The sequence below is a fragment of the Daldinia loculata genome, assembly GCF_022478755.1.
Source record: "Daldinia loculata strain CBS 113971 unplaced genomic scaffold F4817scaffold_5, whole genome shotgun sequence".
In the NCBI taxonomy this organism is placed as follows: Eukaryota; Fungi; Ascomycota; class Sordariomycetes; order Xylariales; family Hypoxylaceae; genus Daldinia; species Daldinia loculata.
In genome coordinates this window covers 263,328-278,267 of record NW_026054859.1, presented here as the reverse complement: position 1 = coordinate 278,267, position 14,940 = coordinate 263,328, and the positions used below count along the sequence as shown (strand labels likewise).

The window sequence follows — 14,940 nt, the reverse complement described above, 5'->3', positions numbered from 1 at the left end:
TCTATACCTATGGTAGTTGTTATCTTTTTAGGCCTTTTCTCGTCAAGCGAGCCCTGGAGCGTGCTGTATGTAGATCGGTGAAGGACTTGTCGCAGGAAAGGGCGGGGAATAAACTCAATAGAGACTTTTAACTTTCAGCCGGATGCGACCCCTCTATGAGGCCTCTATGAGGGATTCTTAATTCGACCCCAGGCATAAAATTGCGTCAGGTCCCTCATGACACTAAGGCATATGAACCCCATTGTCGCTAGCCTTCCTATCTGTGAGGAGGTCACGGGAGGGGATTGTTGTGGTGATGCTTGCGCTTTGCATTCTAGCCAATAGTTGGTGTCTGGGTATAAGAAAAGCGCTGTAGGTAAGCAGGTCACACGACCTTCAACATCCCCCGCAGGAGAGCAGATCTTTAAAGCCGTAGATGAGGAAAAAATCTACAAAAGGAAATGAAAAGTTTCGATGGCGCAATGGGAATAGAAAATGCTTAACGGCGCGCAGACAGAAAACGGCAGCTGGCCTAGGGAGGGGGCTAACTAAACATACCTACCTCCTAACATTCCTACCTAGGCCGGTAAGCTGCTCTGATCTTACAGCACTTCTAATGGGGAGTTTCCGTATGGCCAAAACCTAGCGCATCGAATTTGACACTTTTCAGTCTTCCTCGCAAAGCATGGCGTAGCCGTCCAGTGGACCAGCGACCGCAGTAGCACCGTCCACCGCTCCCAAAAATCGGTAGGTTATTAAATCTAAGATAGCGGTGTGCGAAGAGTGCTGAAAGTAGGCGGCATATCAAGTGCGATGTGCGATGTTCGTAGAGCCCGTGTTGATCCACCGGAGTCTAACTAGACTTTCTTAAGGAATGCTGCGCTTTTGGTAGGAACATTGCGCTCCTAAGAGTGTCGAAATAGATAATTTGTACTATGAAAACGAGTCGGATGATGATTAAGTGCCGAGTAATAGCTGGGCACAAAGCGACCGTGGATCTTGCGAGTTAGTGACGACATCTAAGTCAAGTGACAAGGGATGGTTATGATCGGTGATGCTCCCTGGGAAAGAGTTTGACTGTGTGTCCTATTTTCGCTGTTGCATCGCTATTCTCCGCTGGGATAAGTACTCCGTCAAATTCAGATACTGAATGCGGAAAAGGATCTGTCTCCGTCGGGTTAGAGATGAGAAGCTCGATGGAAGCCCCTGACTAGATAGCGCATTCTAAGCATTCTAGAACCCTAGGCAATTCTAGTAATAGAAGCTAGATTCGCCGAAGACGTGTTGTGGGGGGAGGGGAGGGGGACATATTGACGCCAAAACCCTTGCTGGATACCTAGACTACGCACGAAGAATTCGAAATCCTTTCCATTTGAGAGCAGTATGTATTCGAGGCATTTTGTGCGAGTTGGCAGCCGCACGGGGACATGGCTGTAACCAGTAGAAGGGGACACTTCCCTCTAGATGATGCTGGCCGCACTCACGATCGACCCAAGCAAGCTCATGAGTGGATGCATACCTCTCTATTATATTGTTATCTTTAGACTAATGAGATTTGCCCATATGGATGTAAGTGCGTGCGATCCGGGTCCGCGATCCGGTCCACCACTCATGTTGTTGCTTGTGGTGGTGGTTAGTCTTTAAGGCTAAGGATTATAAGGTGGGCGATGAAGCAAAACCATGTCATAAGTCCTGTCCGAGTTCCTGGGGCAATCCGAGACGACTAAATTCCTTGGATAGAAGCTAGGCTAACCTGCGGCGCCATAGACTTTATGGAACTAGGTTAACTTAGGTTTAGGTAGGTTAGGTACCTAGGTTAATATGAAGCCGCTTGTATATTTCTCTTAAAAGAACATTGAAGGTTTGAGCTTGCGTCATGGGCACCTATCTGGTAGTTCCCCCTCAACCTTTGAACCATTGACATATGAGGTTTCAGAGAACTCACGAGGAAGTATGTAGGATGGACGGAGATAGAATGGAGTCCAGATGCCAGATGCCAGATGCCAGATGGACAACGGCGAAAAAAAGCCGAGGATGCTGGACTTCTAGACTTCATAAAGTCTGCTAGGGTCTTTGATCTTTAGCGGGTCGTACCCACCGTAGACCCCTAAAGCGTTAGTGCTTGCTTTCTAGGTACCGAAGCCGCCAAAAGTCTGCTTCTGCTGTACCTATTACAGGCCATACCCACATGTCTGAGTAATAATACATACCGACCCAAGGTGGAAGGCGCTTCGCGGCTCCAGACAGAGGGAAATGGCAAGAATAGGTCAATGTAGCACCGCAACGGGTACCTTCATGTCCCATTGCCATCCCTTGAGAGGCAGGTACGTTAATACAGGTACTCACGTCTCATACTTACTTCCTTAGGTACATGTACTTACCTGATCTTTTGCTTAATTTTCCCATCGAAAGCTTGTGAAAATTACGCCCTTTCTCCTACATTTCATACATATTTCCTTCCAGATACATACGCCGTCTTCTAGACGCCAACGATGTAGTTGACGATGGTCTGCCTACCTCTATCCTGAATACTGATAATAACTACGCTGCATTCTTTTGCCTTTTGAGCTATTGACTTATTCTCCAAAATTCGACTATCCCCCTTAGTTCCGAGCTCAACTCTGTTCAGAGCGCATTGTCGCCGGTAGAACTGCTCAGTCTGTTTGCGTATTTACTCACCAACTTAGCTACCCTACAGTTATGTCCTGGTTTTGAGGATAGTCTCTGTCGTCGTTATTTATTTACGCCTACAAGTTAGCTCTACAGCTGCATAGGACGTCCGGGACCATCCCGTATCCAATTGCTCTCAGAGTTGTTGACGTGTTACCGCAGACGGGCAAACAGATGACCAGTTCCCGGCTGTTCTTTTTCGTGTCTCAGCATTCCGCCTGGGTTCCAGCGTGTTTGCTGGCTACCGGACCCCTTCGACGGGTCCAGAATACCGTTGTTGTTCTAGGCTACTCGATGCATTAGAGTGAGACCACTTGTGTGGAGCAGTACCCATCCTCGGACACAAGCTGAATTCTCAGCGTGGACTAGCTTAGCGAGTATTGGGCGGCAAGTTCCACGGCGGCTCCAAGCTGATGAGGCGATCAGATCAGCCTTACCTGCTCAAGTTTTTGGCATCTCAACTATGAATCGCAGAGTCCAAAGGACTACGGAGTGCATAATTTTTAATACCCGTCGCTACCGGAAGCTCGCGGTAGAGGTGAGCTTCCTGGTCGACGATACCCGACTTAGCTGTATTCGGTCAAGATGGCGGACATGATTTTGCCGAAGGGCATTGTGTTCAATAGAAACGATATTTACGAGGAGATAGCAAAGTACGACATTGTTCCACTAAGCCAGATACTCGCGGCGTGCCATGGTCAAGATAGTTCCTAACCATACTTCGTGTAATTAATACTAATTGAGCCACAGTCTTTACTACAACATCTCGAGAACTTATCGATCCTACTGCGAGACGGCTCGAAAACTTCTGGACTCGCGTCTTAGGCGGTGACCGTCGCTATCTTTCAGGAAAAGTGATTGCACGACTTTTTAAAAGTATCTCCGAGGAAGAAAGTTTCGTTAAATTACGGGGTCCGGCGAATCGATACGAGCCGGTAAGTTTTGTGGTGTTGAAGAGCGACCTATACTAACGACGAGTTCAAAAGCCTTCACCTGACTCGAAAGCCGACCCACCCGCAAAAGTCCAAGCCAAGCCTGAGACACCTGGAAAAGGGTCTTCTGAGTCGGGCCTGAAAGGCAAGGCCGAGGCTATCAAGACTGCACCATCATCCACGGTGAAACGGCCACATCCCATCTTGAAGAAACCTAGGGGGCCTTCGAATTCCGGGCCGCGACCCACAGCTCGATTTGTATCACCACCGGGATCTGATGGCGAGGCCAACGATAGCAAGGATAGTGAGCCTGCTTCATCTGGGAGTACAGCAGTGAACAATAGTGGTGATTCTAAACGTTCCACTAGTTCAACAGCTAAGGAGGAAAGGAGAAAGGCGACCCATACCACACCAAAGAAGAAGACAGCTGGATTTGTAGCTTCTACTGCTTCCAAAAGAAGACCTGCTATGCCTCGGCGCATTAGTTCTCAGTCTTCTACTGCCGTGAGTAGAGCCGAGACCGGGTCCAAAGAAGGAAGCTCTTCGCTTAGTTCGAGACAGTCCGGATCACAAGGCTCCGCTACGACAATTCTAGAAAATTCAAGCAAGGGGGTATCGTCGACGGGAAGAGAAGGAAGTGAACAGCTGAGCACAAAGGCGGCAGGAAAACGACCGGCCACTTCCTCACCCGATAAACCTAGCGCTTCGAAATCAGGTAGTTCGCAGACAGGTAGTGCTGACAATCAGCGGTTGATAGTCCAAGAGGAGCGTGCCGATGCGATGAAGTCGAACCCCGCGACAGACAACGCGAATAATACTTTGATAGACGATGCCAGTCCTATGAAGACGAGTCGACGTGGGTCCGGTCATAGGCGGAGCGATACACAAGAGCGGCCGCGTCCGGATGTCTCGCCTTTCATGGCTCGGTCGAGATCAGACGTTGGCTCTATACGACGTAGCTCACAGGATTTAGTTGGCGGCCTTCCTCCGCCTCAAAGTTTAATATCATCGAGTACGACGATAGTATCGAACACGACAGCGCAAGGGACGATTATAGAGTTTGACGAGAACCCACCGCTCGGTGAGATTGTCGCGAGTACAATGCAAGGACATGAGGAAGATGCCGAAACCAGTTCCCGAAGGTCTGGTAGCTCCGTGCTTGATTCGCGACTTACTCCTACCCAACCAAGTCCAACACCGACCGTACCTCTCGGCCGGTCCAAAAGTCAACTTGCCCTGCTCCTCGAGCGTCAGGGTGACAAGAAATCTCGTCGGTAATAGTTTTTATTGGTACACAATTCCAACATTACGTAGCCATGATTATTGGTTTAACAGGTACTATACAGCAATTGTAGCGGGCTTAAAAAGTTGTTAAGCGTGTGTATATTTACGGCAAAAACGTGTTTCTCTAGAGGATCTTAAAAGGGGCAAGGGAACCTCAGAAGCATTGGCATTTACATACAATGCATCGCATCGGCGTTATCTTTTATCATGCAAATCAGCGTTGGGGAGGCGTTTTGCTTTTGGCGGCCACAATTGTTCGAGCCGTTATACGGAAGTGTACATGTACATGTCACTAGAATTCATGTTCATTTCATATTCAGGCTATTTGGTTGGAAAGATGTGCACATGTGAGGTCGTTTGACGTTGAGCCCGCGTTGCCGACGTATGGCTTAAGACTCCAAATAGCTATGTTGCTATGTGCGACGACGTCAGCGGGCTGTTGAGTTGAGATTATCTGCAGACAAGCCCGATTGATAAAAGGAGTCGAGCGCATATTCCTTTTGGGGTAACCCATCTCTTCTTCTCCATCGTCCTTATCGACACCTATAATGCTAGCACTGGCAGGTTAGCCAAAGGGGTTTAACATGTATACTATTAATCCGGTACGATTCTCGAGTACCATTGAGTGGCCCAGAACGAACCCCTGGTGTGGATGGGCAGGCTCTTTGGGTCAGAAGATCAGACAAGGCTAATGGATCCCAATGGATCCTAGGTCGTACATTTTACATAGTATTAACATCTGCATAGCAGGTACATTAGGTCTAGGTACTTATATGCACAGCATTTTACTAGCAGTGCTGCAAGGGCAAATGCCGCCGCAAACCGAATCAAAAGGCGGAAGTAGAAAAGGAACAGGGCCTACAAGGATACGGTTTATTTGACCTGCCGGGTCTAGAAATCTTCCTTTCTTGCACTGCGGCGGGCTCCGTCTGGCTCCGTCTTCCAAGCCGCCTCACCTAGGTAGGTAGTAGGAGGTAGTAGGTAGCAGGCAAGGCATCCATATCGAAGAAAGGATTATTTCACCGATATCTCCCTAATTAACCCGAGCAACCCGGTAACTCAATTTACGTGGCCCAAAGACCAGAGGCAAGGAAAGCAGCAACAAAGCAAGGTTAGCAGACCATGGAGGGTTGATGATGTTGAGCGGAGAGACGATATGCAGTTTGAATAGCGGGTTTTACTACCGGAGCTTCTTGTCGTAATTGATTACATACCTTAGGTACATACCTAATCTACGAACATGTGGCCTCGTTGTGCGCCCGGTTGCATCCCGAAACTACGGGACCATAATACGCAGAGACAACGAGCCAACCAGCAACGGACGAAGTTTGGTGGTTGTGATCGCAATCTACGTATTTAGTCAGGGTCGGTACACGTTACCACATACAAGATATAGCCCTGTTACCGCCGCGTCGTTGGTGTAGTTAGGTAGTTAGGAGAGGCGCCAAGCCCTTCCAGAACCGAAAGAATGCCACCCACCCCACGTTTCTGCGGTCCCCTCGATCCCTGCGGATACCCGAAAGCGTTCACCGGAACTAGAACAGGGCCTTTGGTTTTGTCCGGTCGAAAGAGAGCCAGGGCCCTGGCGCAAAACGAACCTACCCCAGCCCGGAGCCGCGCAACGTGATGTCAACGGCCCCTGTCCAGTCGAGTCGGACTCTTGACGACAGCTACCCACCTTGCGGAGCGGATGGATGTATGGGCCTTATTGTATAGGATAGGTTAGGTACCTAGACTTACGTGTATTAACTGGAGCCGTGGTGCTGTTATTGATATGTATGTATGTAATAATAATAATTTTTAAATCAGATGTATAAAGGCTTAGAGTTAGGTGATGACGAAGACATAGATAGAAAGGTGTTGGTAAGGGGGAATAAGCGGAGAATATCCCGTGCTGGGTGGGATACGAACGAATGACGGATATCTACCTCCTAGGCTCCTACGGTACGTCGTACACTACTAATAGAACAGCCACGCCCTACACTACAATACGTACGTTATCACTAGGCGCGCGCGCGTGTTATATTACACGCCAAGGTCTCGTAGCTTTATGTACCTAGCTACTCGGCTACTGGCCGACGGTAAGGTCTGGACATGCCGAGATATCTACTTGCTTGTGATGACTACTGGATGTGGAATTTTCAAGGGAGTAATTGTGGTTTCTTTTTTTGGAACTAATTACTTTATTTGCCTTGTTGCCTGTTTTCGGGTCTCCGCCCCGTAGTAGGAATGGGTCGGGTCTTGTTGGTGCGACGCGAATTGCTAAAATCCATCTTTTTACACTATGTATGAGCAAATACATACGTACGGCGCAGGTGGGATCGATGACATAAGGCGACGGGATCGCGATTCCCGCGGCGGGCCGGGTTGGTGGCGTCTTTTTTATTTTTTATTTTATTTTTCAAATTCTTTTTTTTCATTTGTTACTTTCAAGTCTCATCCCCCCCTTTTCTATTTTTCGGTCTTCTTACCGTTACGAGAAATGCTTCCTTAGGTACATATGGTACGATGTACTTTTAAACATGCACTAGGTATACACTATATCTATGGTTTAACGAGATGTAGATCTCATTGCGCTGTGATTCCGAGGTTGTGGGGGCCAATAAGGCGGAATCCTACCATCTTACAAGATCCAGGCACCTCAGATGCCGGTACGCGATTCGTCGAGGGGGCTTCGCATTTCGACATAGGTGCATAGGTGAATACATGGTAGAGTCGTATAGAAGGATTGCTGATTCAGGAACGTCACCCGATAAATTTTTTTTTGTCTTGGTGTGGTGTAGTGAGGTTAGCTTAGCTTCGTTTTTGCTTATGTGTTTACGTGTTTACGTATTTACGTGTTATACTCTTACTAAGAGGTAGGTTAGGGAGGTATGTATGGACGAGATGCGAGCCTATCAATCAACTCTCCCGCCAGCAGGATCGTCCGCCACATCGGCCCAGGTACGGCGCGCTCGTTCGGATTTCGCGCCCCGCCACCCTGTCAGCTTACACCGCATACCGCATACCGCATACCGCTACACGTAGTGTATGTAGATGAGATGCCGACAAGCGCAAACGTTGCCGTGTGGGAGATCCCGCGTCGTGTCATGTTTATACATATGTGAGATCCGTAAAGGGGGGGAATTGATATATGACATGGCTCATGTTCCTCGGGGGAGACGAGAATGTACCGAACGTAGATCCCTTGCGGAATTCGGCCTACGAGTACCGATTTCATGTACCATACATACATCCAGTTAGCCAAACAAAATCTCCATCCCTTCCAGCCCGTTGCTGCGGGAGGGGCCGCATTAACCCCACGTCATTTACATTCGTGTAACGACCCCGTACTATGCATGCGTATATATATATATATATATATATATATATGTGTGCACGTATATACTATATATTATATTATATGTAGGTCATATGCTGGTCTCTATCTGGTGGCCTTGCCTACACCGACCTACCGTACGTATATGTAAGGAGCCGGGAGGGCACCGACGAAAACCACATTCATATTAATAGCAAGTTGGGAGACACGCGCAGTGTTCCCCCGTGCCTCACAAGAGGACAAGAATAAAACAAAAAGATCATCCTACTTCGAATCCTTCAGTTTGGTACCCGATGGTCCCGGGCAGGCAGGCAGGCAAGCAAGCAGGCAAGGGATGGGACGGGGTTGGCTTGGCTCCCGCACAGTTGCACTTTCGACGGCTACGCACATACGCGGCATCGTATATCTACATCTGAGTAGGAGAGGCGCCAAACATCTCGTATTCTACAGAATGCCCAAACGCACTCTTAGCTTAGGAAGGAAGGGATCTAAAAGCGTGGACACTTGAGACAAGTGTGCTGATGCGGGTTTTCGAGGGGATTCGATGAGGAAAGCGTTCGTCGGCCCATAAAACACATGAGCAGCAACAATAATGATGTGGAATCGTGAACTTTGAATTTACCTAGGTAGATATGAACCTAATGAGACTCATTGGCTAGTCTTTTTACCCCTATCCGTTCCATTGCAGGGACGGACCCTGATGAGCAGAACCCTAATGATCCCGAAAGACACGACAATTGGGCAAAGTCCTCATTCAGGGGTGGAAGCGGTCAAGTTTCCAGAACCCTTTTTTTCTTTCTTCAAAGCCCGTTCACCGCCTTGAACTTTGCTGGTTCGCTATCTATGGTCTATCATAGGTAATAAACCCGCAGATCGTATCGTGTGTCATTGCCATCCCTACCTTTGAACAGCGCGTAAATTCAGCTCGTCGGGTGTGTTCGTTACATCCGGAAGACCCCAAATCTGGTATCACCGGGCTGGACATCGTTCCGACCCGACAGTGCGGCTCTCAACCCCAATCCAAGGTAGCGCCGCGTGTGTTGCGGCGGAATAACACCATCGTCCTGTGTAGTAAAATCGTGTTAGTAGGTAGATACGTAAGCGATGACGATATAGGCAGTTTATAGGATTGGCGCGTGACCCTCCACGGATCCCACGATTACTTACCCATAACCTCGCCGAGGAATACACAGCATCGCTCTCACGCTCGATCCGGTCCCTCAGCTCCGGATCTGACTTCTGGCCCACCGTCTCCATGACGTTGGCAAGCTGCTCTCCACCCATAACCCCAATTCGTGCGTTAGGCCACATCCACAAGAATCGCGGACTGTATGCCCGCCCGCACATGCCGTAGTTTCCAGCGCCGTAGCTCCCTCCCACGACGACCGTAAACTTGGGGACATCAGCGCACGCGACCGCCGTCACTAGCTTAGCGCCGTGCTTAGCGATTCCGTCTCGTTCCGCCTGCGCGCCGACCATGAACCCGCTGATGTTCTGCAAGAAGACTAGCGGAATACCGCGTTGCGCACATAACTCGATGAAGTGGGCGCCCTTTTGCGCCGATGTCCCGAATAAGATTCCGTTGTTGGCCACGATGCCGACGCGGTGTCCGTAGATGCTCGCGAAGCCCGTGACTAAGGTGGTACCGTAGTCGCGCTTGAACTCGGCAAAGTGCGAGCCGTCGACGATTCGCGCGATAACTTCGTGAATGGGTAACGGTTTCCGTAGGTTCGTCGACGCTATGCCGAGGAGTTCTGAGGCTGGGTATAGGGGTTCGGAATAGCTTGTTTGAGGCGGGGCTGCCTTATGCGGCCAGTTTAGGTTGCTGATACATCTCCTAGCGAGCACAATGGCATGTGCGTCGTCTACAGCTAGATAGTCCGACACGCCGGATACAGAGGTGTGCATAGCGCCACCGCCAAGTTCTTCGGCTGATACTTCTTCGCCCGTAGCGGCCTTGACGAGAGGCGGTCCGGCTAGAAAGATGTGACCTTGTCCCTCTACGATGATGTTCTCGTCACTCATAGCAGGGACGTAGGCACCACCTGCTGTACATAAACCCATAACCACGGAGACCTGGGGAATTCCTTGAGAGCTCATCCTCGCCTGGTTGTAGAATATACGACCAAAATGGTCCCTATCTGGGAAGACATCTGACTGGTGAGGCAGGTTTGCACCGCCAGAATCCACCAAATATATGCAACTATTTCACTGTTAGACTAAATAAACTAGACCTTACCAAATTATCTAAGCCATTAATAAAAGCTTCACTCACGGTAATTTATTCTCCTGGGCTACGGCCTGGGCTCTTAGATGCTTCTTCACAGTAATGGGGTAATAAGTACCGCCCTTTACCGTGCTGTCGTTCGCAACGATCACACACGTTACGCCCTCTACGACACCAATCCCAGTAATGATACCTCCCGCAGGTACGTCTGCCTCTGGGTAGAGCTCGTGACCAGCCAGGGGCGACAATTCCATGAACGTCGTCCCAGGATCTACCAACGCCGTAACTCGATCCCGCGGTAACATTTTCTTCCTCGCTATGTGCTTGTCCCTTGCTTTCGCGGAGCCGCCCTGCTGTGCCGAGCGCGTTAGCTGCTCTAGACGGGCCATAGCTTCATTCATAAGCCGCTCATTCTCCTTGAACTCGTCCGAGCTTGAGTCTACATTGCTCTGTATTACGGAGATAGCATTCGCTTGATAAGGGGCCGTATAAGATGCGATTGCTCGAGCGGACAGACGGACATGAGGAGCACGGCGGGGGTATCGTGTACATTGTCGGGTCAATTGGCGTGAGAAGCCTAGGAGATCCCTCGAACATCTTGGTATAGACATCTTGGCGCGACGGTGTACGTCTTGCTACATACTGCTGCGAAAGGTCGTTATGTAGAAAGGAAACTACATAGATAAGTTAACGAGGAATGTTGAAAGACGGGGGAGCTGAGGGAAAGCTGAGGGAGCTGACGTCGGGAAACGAGGGAAGCTTTGAGGCGGATACCGCTTATAGCCGCTATGCCGAGGTTTACCGTCACCCGTTTACATCTTGGGGGAAGGAATAAGCCGAGGGTTATCAGCAATCTGTAGTACTTTCCTCCTTTCTATATCTTAAAAACTTACTTTCTATATAAACAATTGATTATTTATATAAAGGATGAAGGCATTCAGAGCTCTACGTCGCCCAGCGCGGCATCCTTTAACACCGACAACCAAATCCCCCCTCCCATTAGCCCTATCGCCATCACAACTCCGGCGGTATGCATCCTCAAAGCATCCACAGGGCTTCACGGCACCCACCACAGCCGACCTAGCCGAGCTCCGCGAACGGGTGCAGGAGTTCACGCGACGCGAGATCACGGAGGAGGTCGCCGCGCGCACGGACAAGAGCAATGCCTTTCCGGCGGATATGTGGCCGAAGCTAGGCGAGGCCGGGTTCCTAGGGATGACGGCAGATGAGGACGTCGGTGGTCTAGCCTTGGGGTACCAAGCCCATTGTATCGTTATGGAGGAGATCTCCCGCGCCAGCGGCAGCATCGGGCTCAGCTACGCCGCCCACTCCCAGCTCTGCGTCAACCAACTGCAGCTCAACGGGTCACCCGACCAGAAGACCCGGTACCTGCCGGACCTGATCGCGGGGACGAAGGTCGGTGCTCTGGCTATGTCGGAGTCGGGTGCGGGCAGCGATGTCGTTAGCATGCGAACTTCGGCCAAGAAAGTCGATGGAGGATTCCTGCTCAACGGGACTAAGATGTGGATCACGAACGGCCCGGACGCCGACGTTGTGGTTGTGTATGCCAAGACTGAGCCCGACAAGGGATCTAAGGGTATCACGGCCTTCATTGTGGAAACTAGCTCCGACGGGTTCAGCTGTGCGCGGAAGCTCGACAAGATGGGCATGCGGGGGAGCAACACAGGAGAGCTAGTATTCGACAACGTATTTGTGCCGGAGGAGAACGTACTAGGCCGAATCAACGAAGGGGTGCGTGTTCTGATGGAGGGGTTAGACCTCGAGCGCCTTGTGCTTAGCGCGGGACCTCTGGGAATCATGCAAGCAGCTCTTGACGTCGCGCTGCCATTCACACACCAGCGGAAGCAGTTCGGCGCACCGATCGCGCACAATCAGTTTGTCCAGGGCAAACTAGCCGACATGTATACGAAGCTACAGGCGTCGAAAGCATACACCTATGCCACCGCTAAGGCCGTCGACGAGGAGGGGGAGATCAGAACTCAGGACTGCGCGGGCGCCATCCTGTACGCGGCCGAGCGGGCTACTGAATCTTCGCTGGATTGCATACAATTACTCGGAGGTATGGGCTACGTGGAAGAGATGCCGGCGTCAAGATTATTAAGAGAGTAAGTTCAACACATATCTACGTCGTTCTCGTCATATCACTAATCACTCTACTAGTGCCAAGTTATACGAGATAGGAGCGGGAACATCAGAGATACGCCGCATGGTTATCGGCAGGGCGTTCAATAAGGAATATGCTCGTCTTGGAGCATAACATAGTTAATATAGGAGATGCAATTCAGGTACGCTCGGCGTGTTGTAGACTCCCTATTCTACTCGTTGCGCCCGGATTAGGAAATGCAAACGGTTACCCGCCGCCTCCCCATCGTCGCTATAAGGGTTTTCGCGTTTCAGAATGAACTCGACTACAGAGAGTCCACGTGCATTCAATACGCCCCTGTCCACGAATTTCCTTGCTCTAGCTATCTCGCCATACATCTCCCAGCAATTTCCTCGATGCGTTGAAGGATTAGACGGATCTAACATACCCTGGAGCATTATACCGGCCTGTGAATGAGACGGCCGAGATAGGTCAAATAACGAAGACTCACTTGAGCCAACGCCGAAGTGTATGTATTCGTTATTCCAGACGAGTAAAATATTGAATCGCTGTGATCCATATTCAGATTCCACGGCGAAATTTACAAAGTAAGGGCATTCTAGTGATTGCCGGAATCCAAATCCAAACGTGATACAGCCATAAATTGGAGACCACGTTATCTCTCCTGTTGGAAATACCGCAATTGGTGTGGCTGAGTCTAAAGGTTTCTGTAATCCAGAAAAGTATACCGTCTTAATTTGGAATCGAAAGGAAGGATCGTATGCTGATGCTATGAATAATGGTGCAATACCTATCGCAATGGGGATGTTTTGTAGATGAACACCCCCGGAACCGAAACGATTCTGTTCCCAGGAAAGGAGTGTTTTGTTGATATATATCTGATCCGTGACGTTCTGTCCATTGAGTCCCCGTAAACTGCATCGTCCAAGTGTTGGTGTTGCCAATCTGGCGTATCTATTAATCGACCGGGAATGGCGCTGTGTAATTTGTGGTGTTCTGATTAGCACTGTCGACACCTGGCCTACAGAAGTATTGGACTCCCAATAGCCAGCATTGATCCTGCCATCGTAGACAGCAGCGTTCCTAAAATATAAATGAGAATGTTCGTTGTAGTGTCGATTTGTGAGTTCAAGGTGAATCTGAAGTCCTCTGTTGGTCATTGCGGATGGAGAACCTGTGTCGTAAAGATTCCCAGCGATATTTCCGGAATCTGCGAAATCATTAGGGGATTTTGCGAGCACGCTTTCTAGCGACCATGCTCTAGGGCTAAATCTTGGAACGGTCCAGCACAAGAGCGAGTGATCATCCGTATCCTTAAGGATCTCTTCCTGTAGCCTGACGAAAGCCTTAGGGCCTTCGCCGTAGAGGAGCGGCATATTAATCTCGAAAATTCCCAGCAGAGAATACGCTATGTCTTCAATGCGAGTGCTCAACCTGTGAGCCGCCCAAGACATTTTTTGGGCGACGCTATAATGTGATAAGGAGGACTTGGGTGTGGATATAAGAGACTCCGGAATCCCCGTGACGTGCGTGAGGGCATCTCGAATCCATTGTTCAGATGGCCTGCCTATCTCCGCCCACCCACGACCGTAGAAGATAATATTCGACGGCGCAATTAGCTCCTGCAACGTCCAGGCTCTAGTAAACCATCTGGAGGCAAGTGGTCCATCACCATCTTGATTCGGAAGGGAGGTATATGGAAACTAAAGGTGTAAGTATCGGCCGAGTTATTAGACTTCGTTGGTTCATACATTATCTTCCACATCTATAAGATAAGCGTAGCACACGGCGGACTCTTCGTACCATTGATACATTGAATTGATAGCTTCGCTGAGTTCAGCACTGCTTGTCTTATCGATGCAGCATGTGTCGACCCAAGCCCATTTACAGCCGTGTTGCTTCGCCTGCTCGCAAGTGAGAGCAACTTTCTCGTAGCCCCGTTTGGAGGGGCCGGTCCCTGCCTGCAAATCCTGCAAGCTCACCTCCTCTTCGGCCCAGGTGTGTGAAAGAATAGCATATCGGTACTTTGGGATATTGCTGCCCATAAACTCGTGCAGCTCGAGCGTATCAACGTCTAGTAAACGCATTGCGACAATGTAGCGCAGTTGTAGGATACACGGAGGTAAGCGAAATGGCGAGAGCCTTACCCGCCATGTTGGTGGCCACTAAATCGAGGATTTGTATGATTTGACGAATCACCTGCATTGCATGATGGCGTACCAGCCACTACTACCTATCACTAGAAGGCATCGTGTAAATCGGAATGCCGGTCATGCAGGCAGGTTGGAGCAACACTCATAAGACTGCCTACTCAGACCTACTATAGATGTATATTGCGGGGATTCATATTAAAAGAAGTTGGGCATTAGAAGCTGACCTGAGACGTTCACGTAGGTCTTGTTCC

The 14,940-nt window shown here is 49.8% G+C and overlaps 4 protein-coding genes across 4 annotated transcripts; 2 read left to right on the top strand and 2 right to left on the bottom strand.

Moving 5' to 3' along the window:
- Positions 1 to 3,234: 3,234 nt before the first annotated feature.
- On the top strand, positions 3,235 to 4,859 carry F4817DRAFT_356341 (uncharacterized protein; the record flags this gene model as incomplete). The annotated part of the gene is made up of 3 exons (XM_049305781.1): positions 3,235 to 3,346; positions 3,400 to 3,584; positions 3,636 to 4,859. 3 exons carry the CDS (start codon positions 3,235 to 3,237, stop codon positions 4,857 to 4,859), a joined length of 1,521 nt encoding a protein of 506 aa, XP_049162637.1.
- Positions 4,860 to 8,779: 3,920 nt separating this feature from the next.
- F4817DRAFT_326135 (carboxyl transferase) lies at positions 8,780 to 11,162 on the bottom strand. Its single transcript, XM_049301850.1, has 3 exons — positions 10,460 to 11,162; positions 9,352 to 10,387; positions 8,780 to 9,248 (listed from the first exon to the last, which is right to left on the bottom strand). The coding sequence occupies exons 1-3, from the start codon at positions 11,020 to 11,022 to the stop codon at positions 9,126 to 9,128; spliced, it is 1,722 nt and encodes a 573-aa protein (XP_049162636.1). The 5' UTR covers positions 11,023 to 11,162; the 3' UTR covers positions 8,780 to 9,125.
- A 96-nt stretch (positions 11,163 to 11,258) lies between these two features.
- F4817DRAFT_212900 (isovaleryl-CoA dehydrogenase) lies at positions 11,259 to 12,716 on the top strand. Its single transcript, XM_049298717.1, has 2 exons — positions 11,259 to 12,537; positions 12,593 to 12,716. The coding sequence occupies exons 1-2, from the start codon at positions 11,339 to 11,341 to the stop codon at positions 12,687 to 12,689; spliced, it is 1,296 nt and encodes a 431-aa protein (XP_049162635.1). The 5' UTR covers positions 11,259 to 11,338; the 3' UTR covers positions 12,690 to 12,716.
- On the bottom strand, positions 12,642 to 14,742 carry F4817DRAFT_212897 (HET-domain-containing protein). Its single transcript, XM_049298716.1, has 2 exons — positions 14,288 to 14,742; positions 12,642 to 14,239 (listed from the first exon to the last, which is right to left on the bottom strand). The coding sequence occupies exons 1-2, from the start codon at positions 14,621 to 14,623 to the stop codon at positions 12,743 to 12,745; spliced, it is 1,833 nt and encodes a 610-aa protein (XP_049162634.1). The 5' UTR covers positions 14,624 to 14,742; the 3' UTR covers positions 12,642 to 12,742.
- Positions 14,743 to 14,940: the final 198 nt, after the last annotated feature.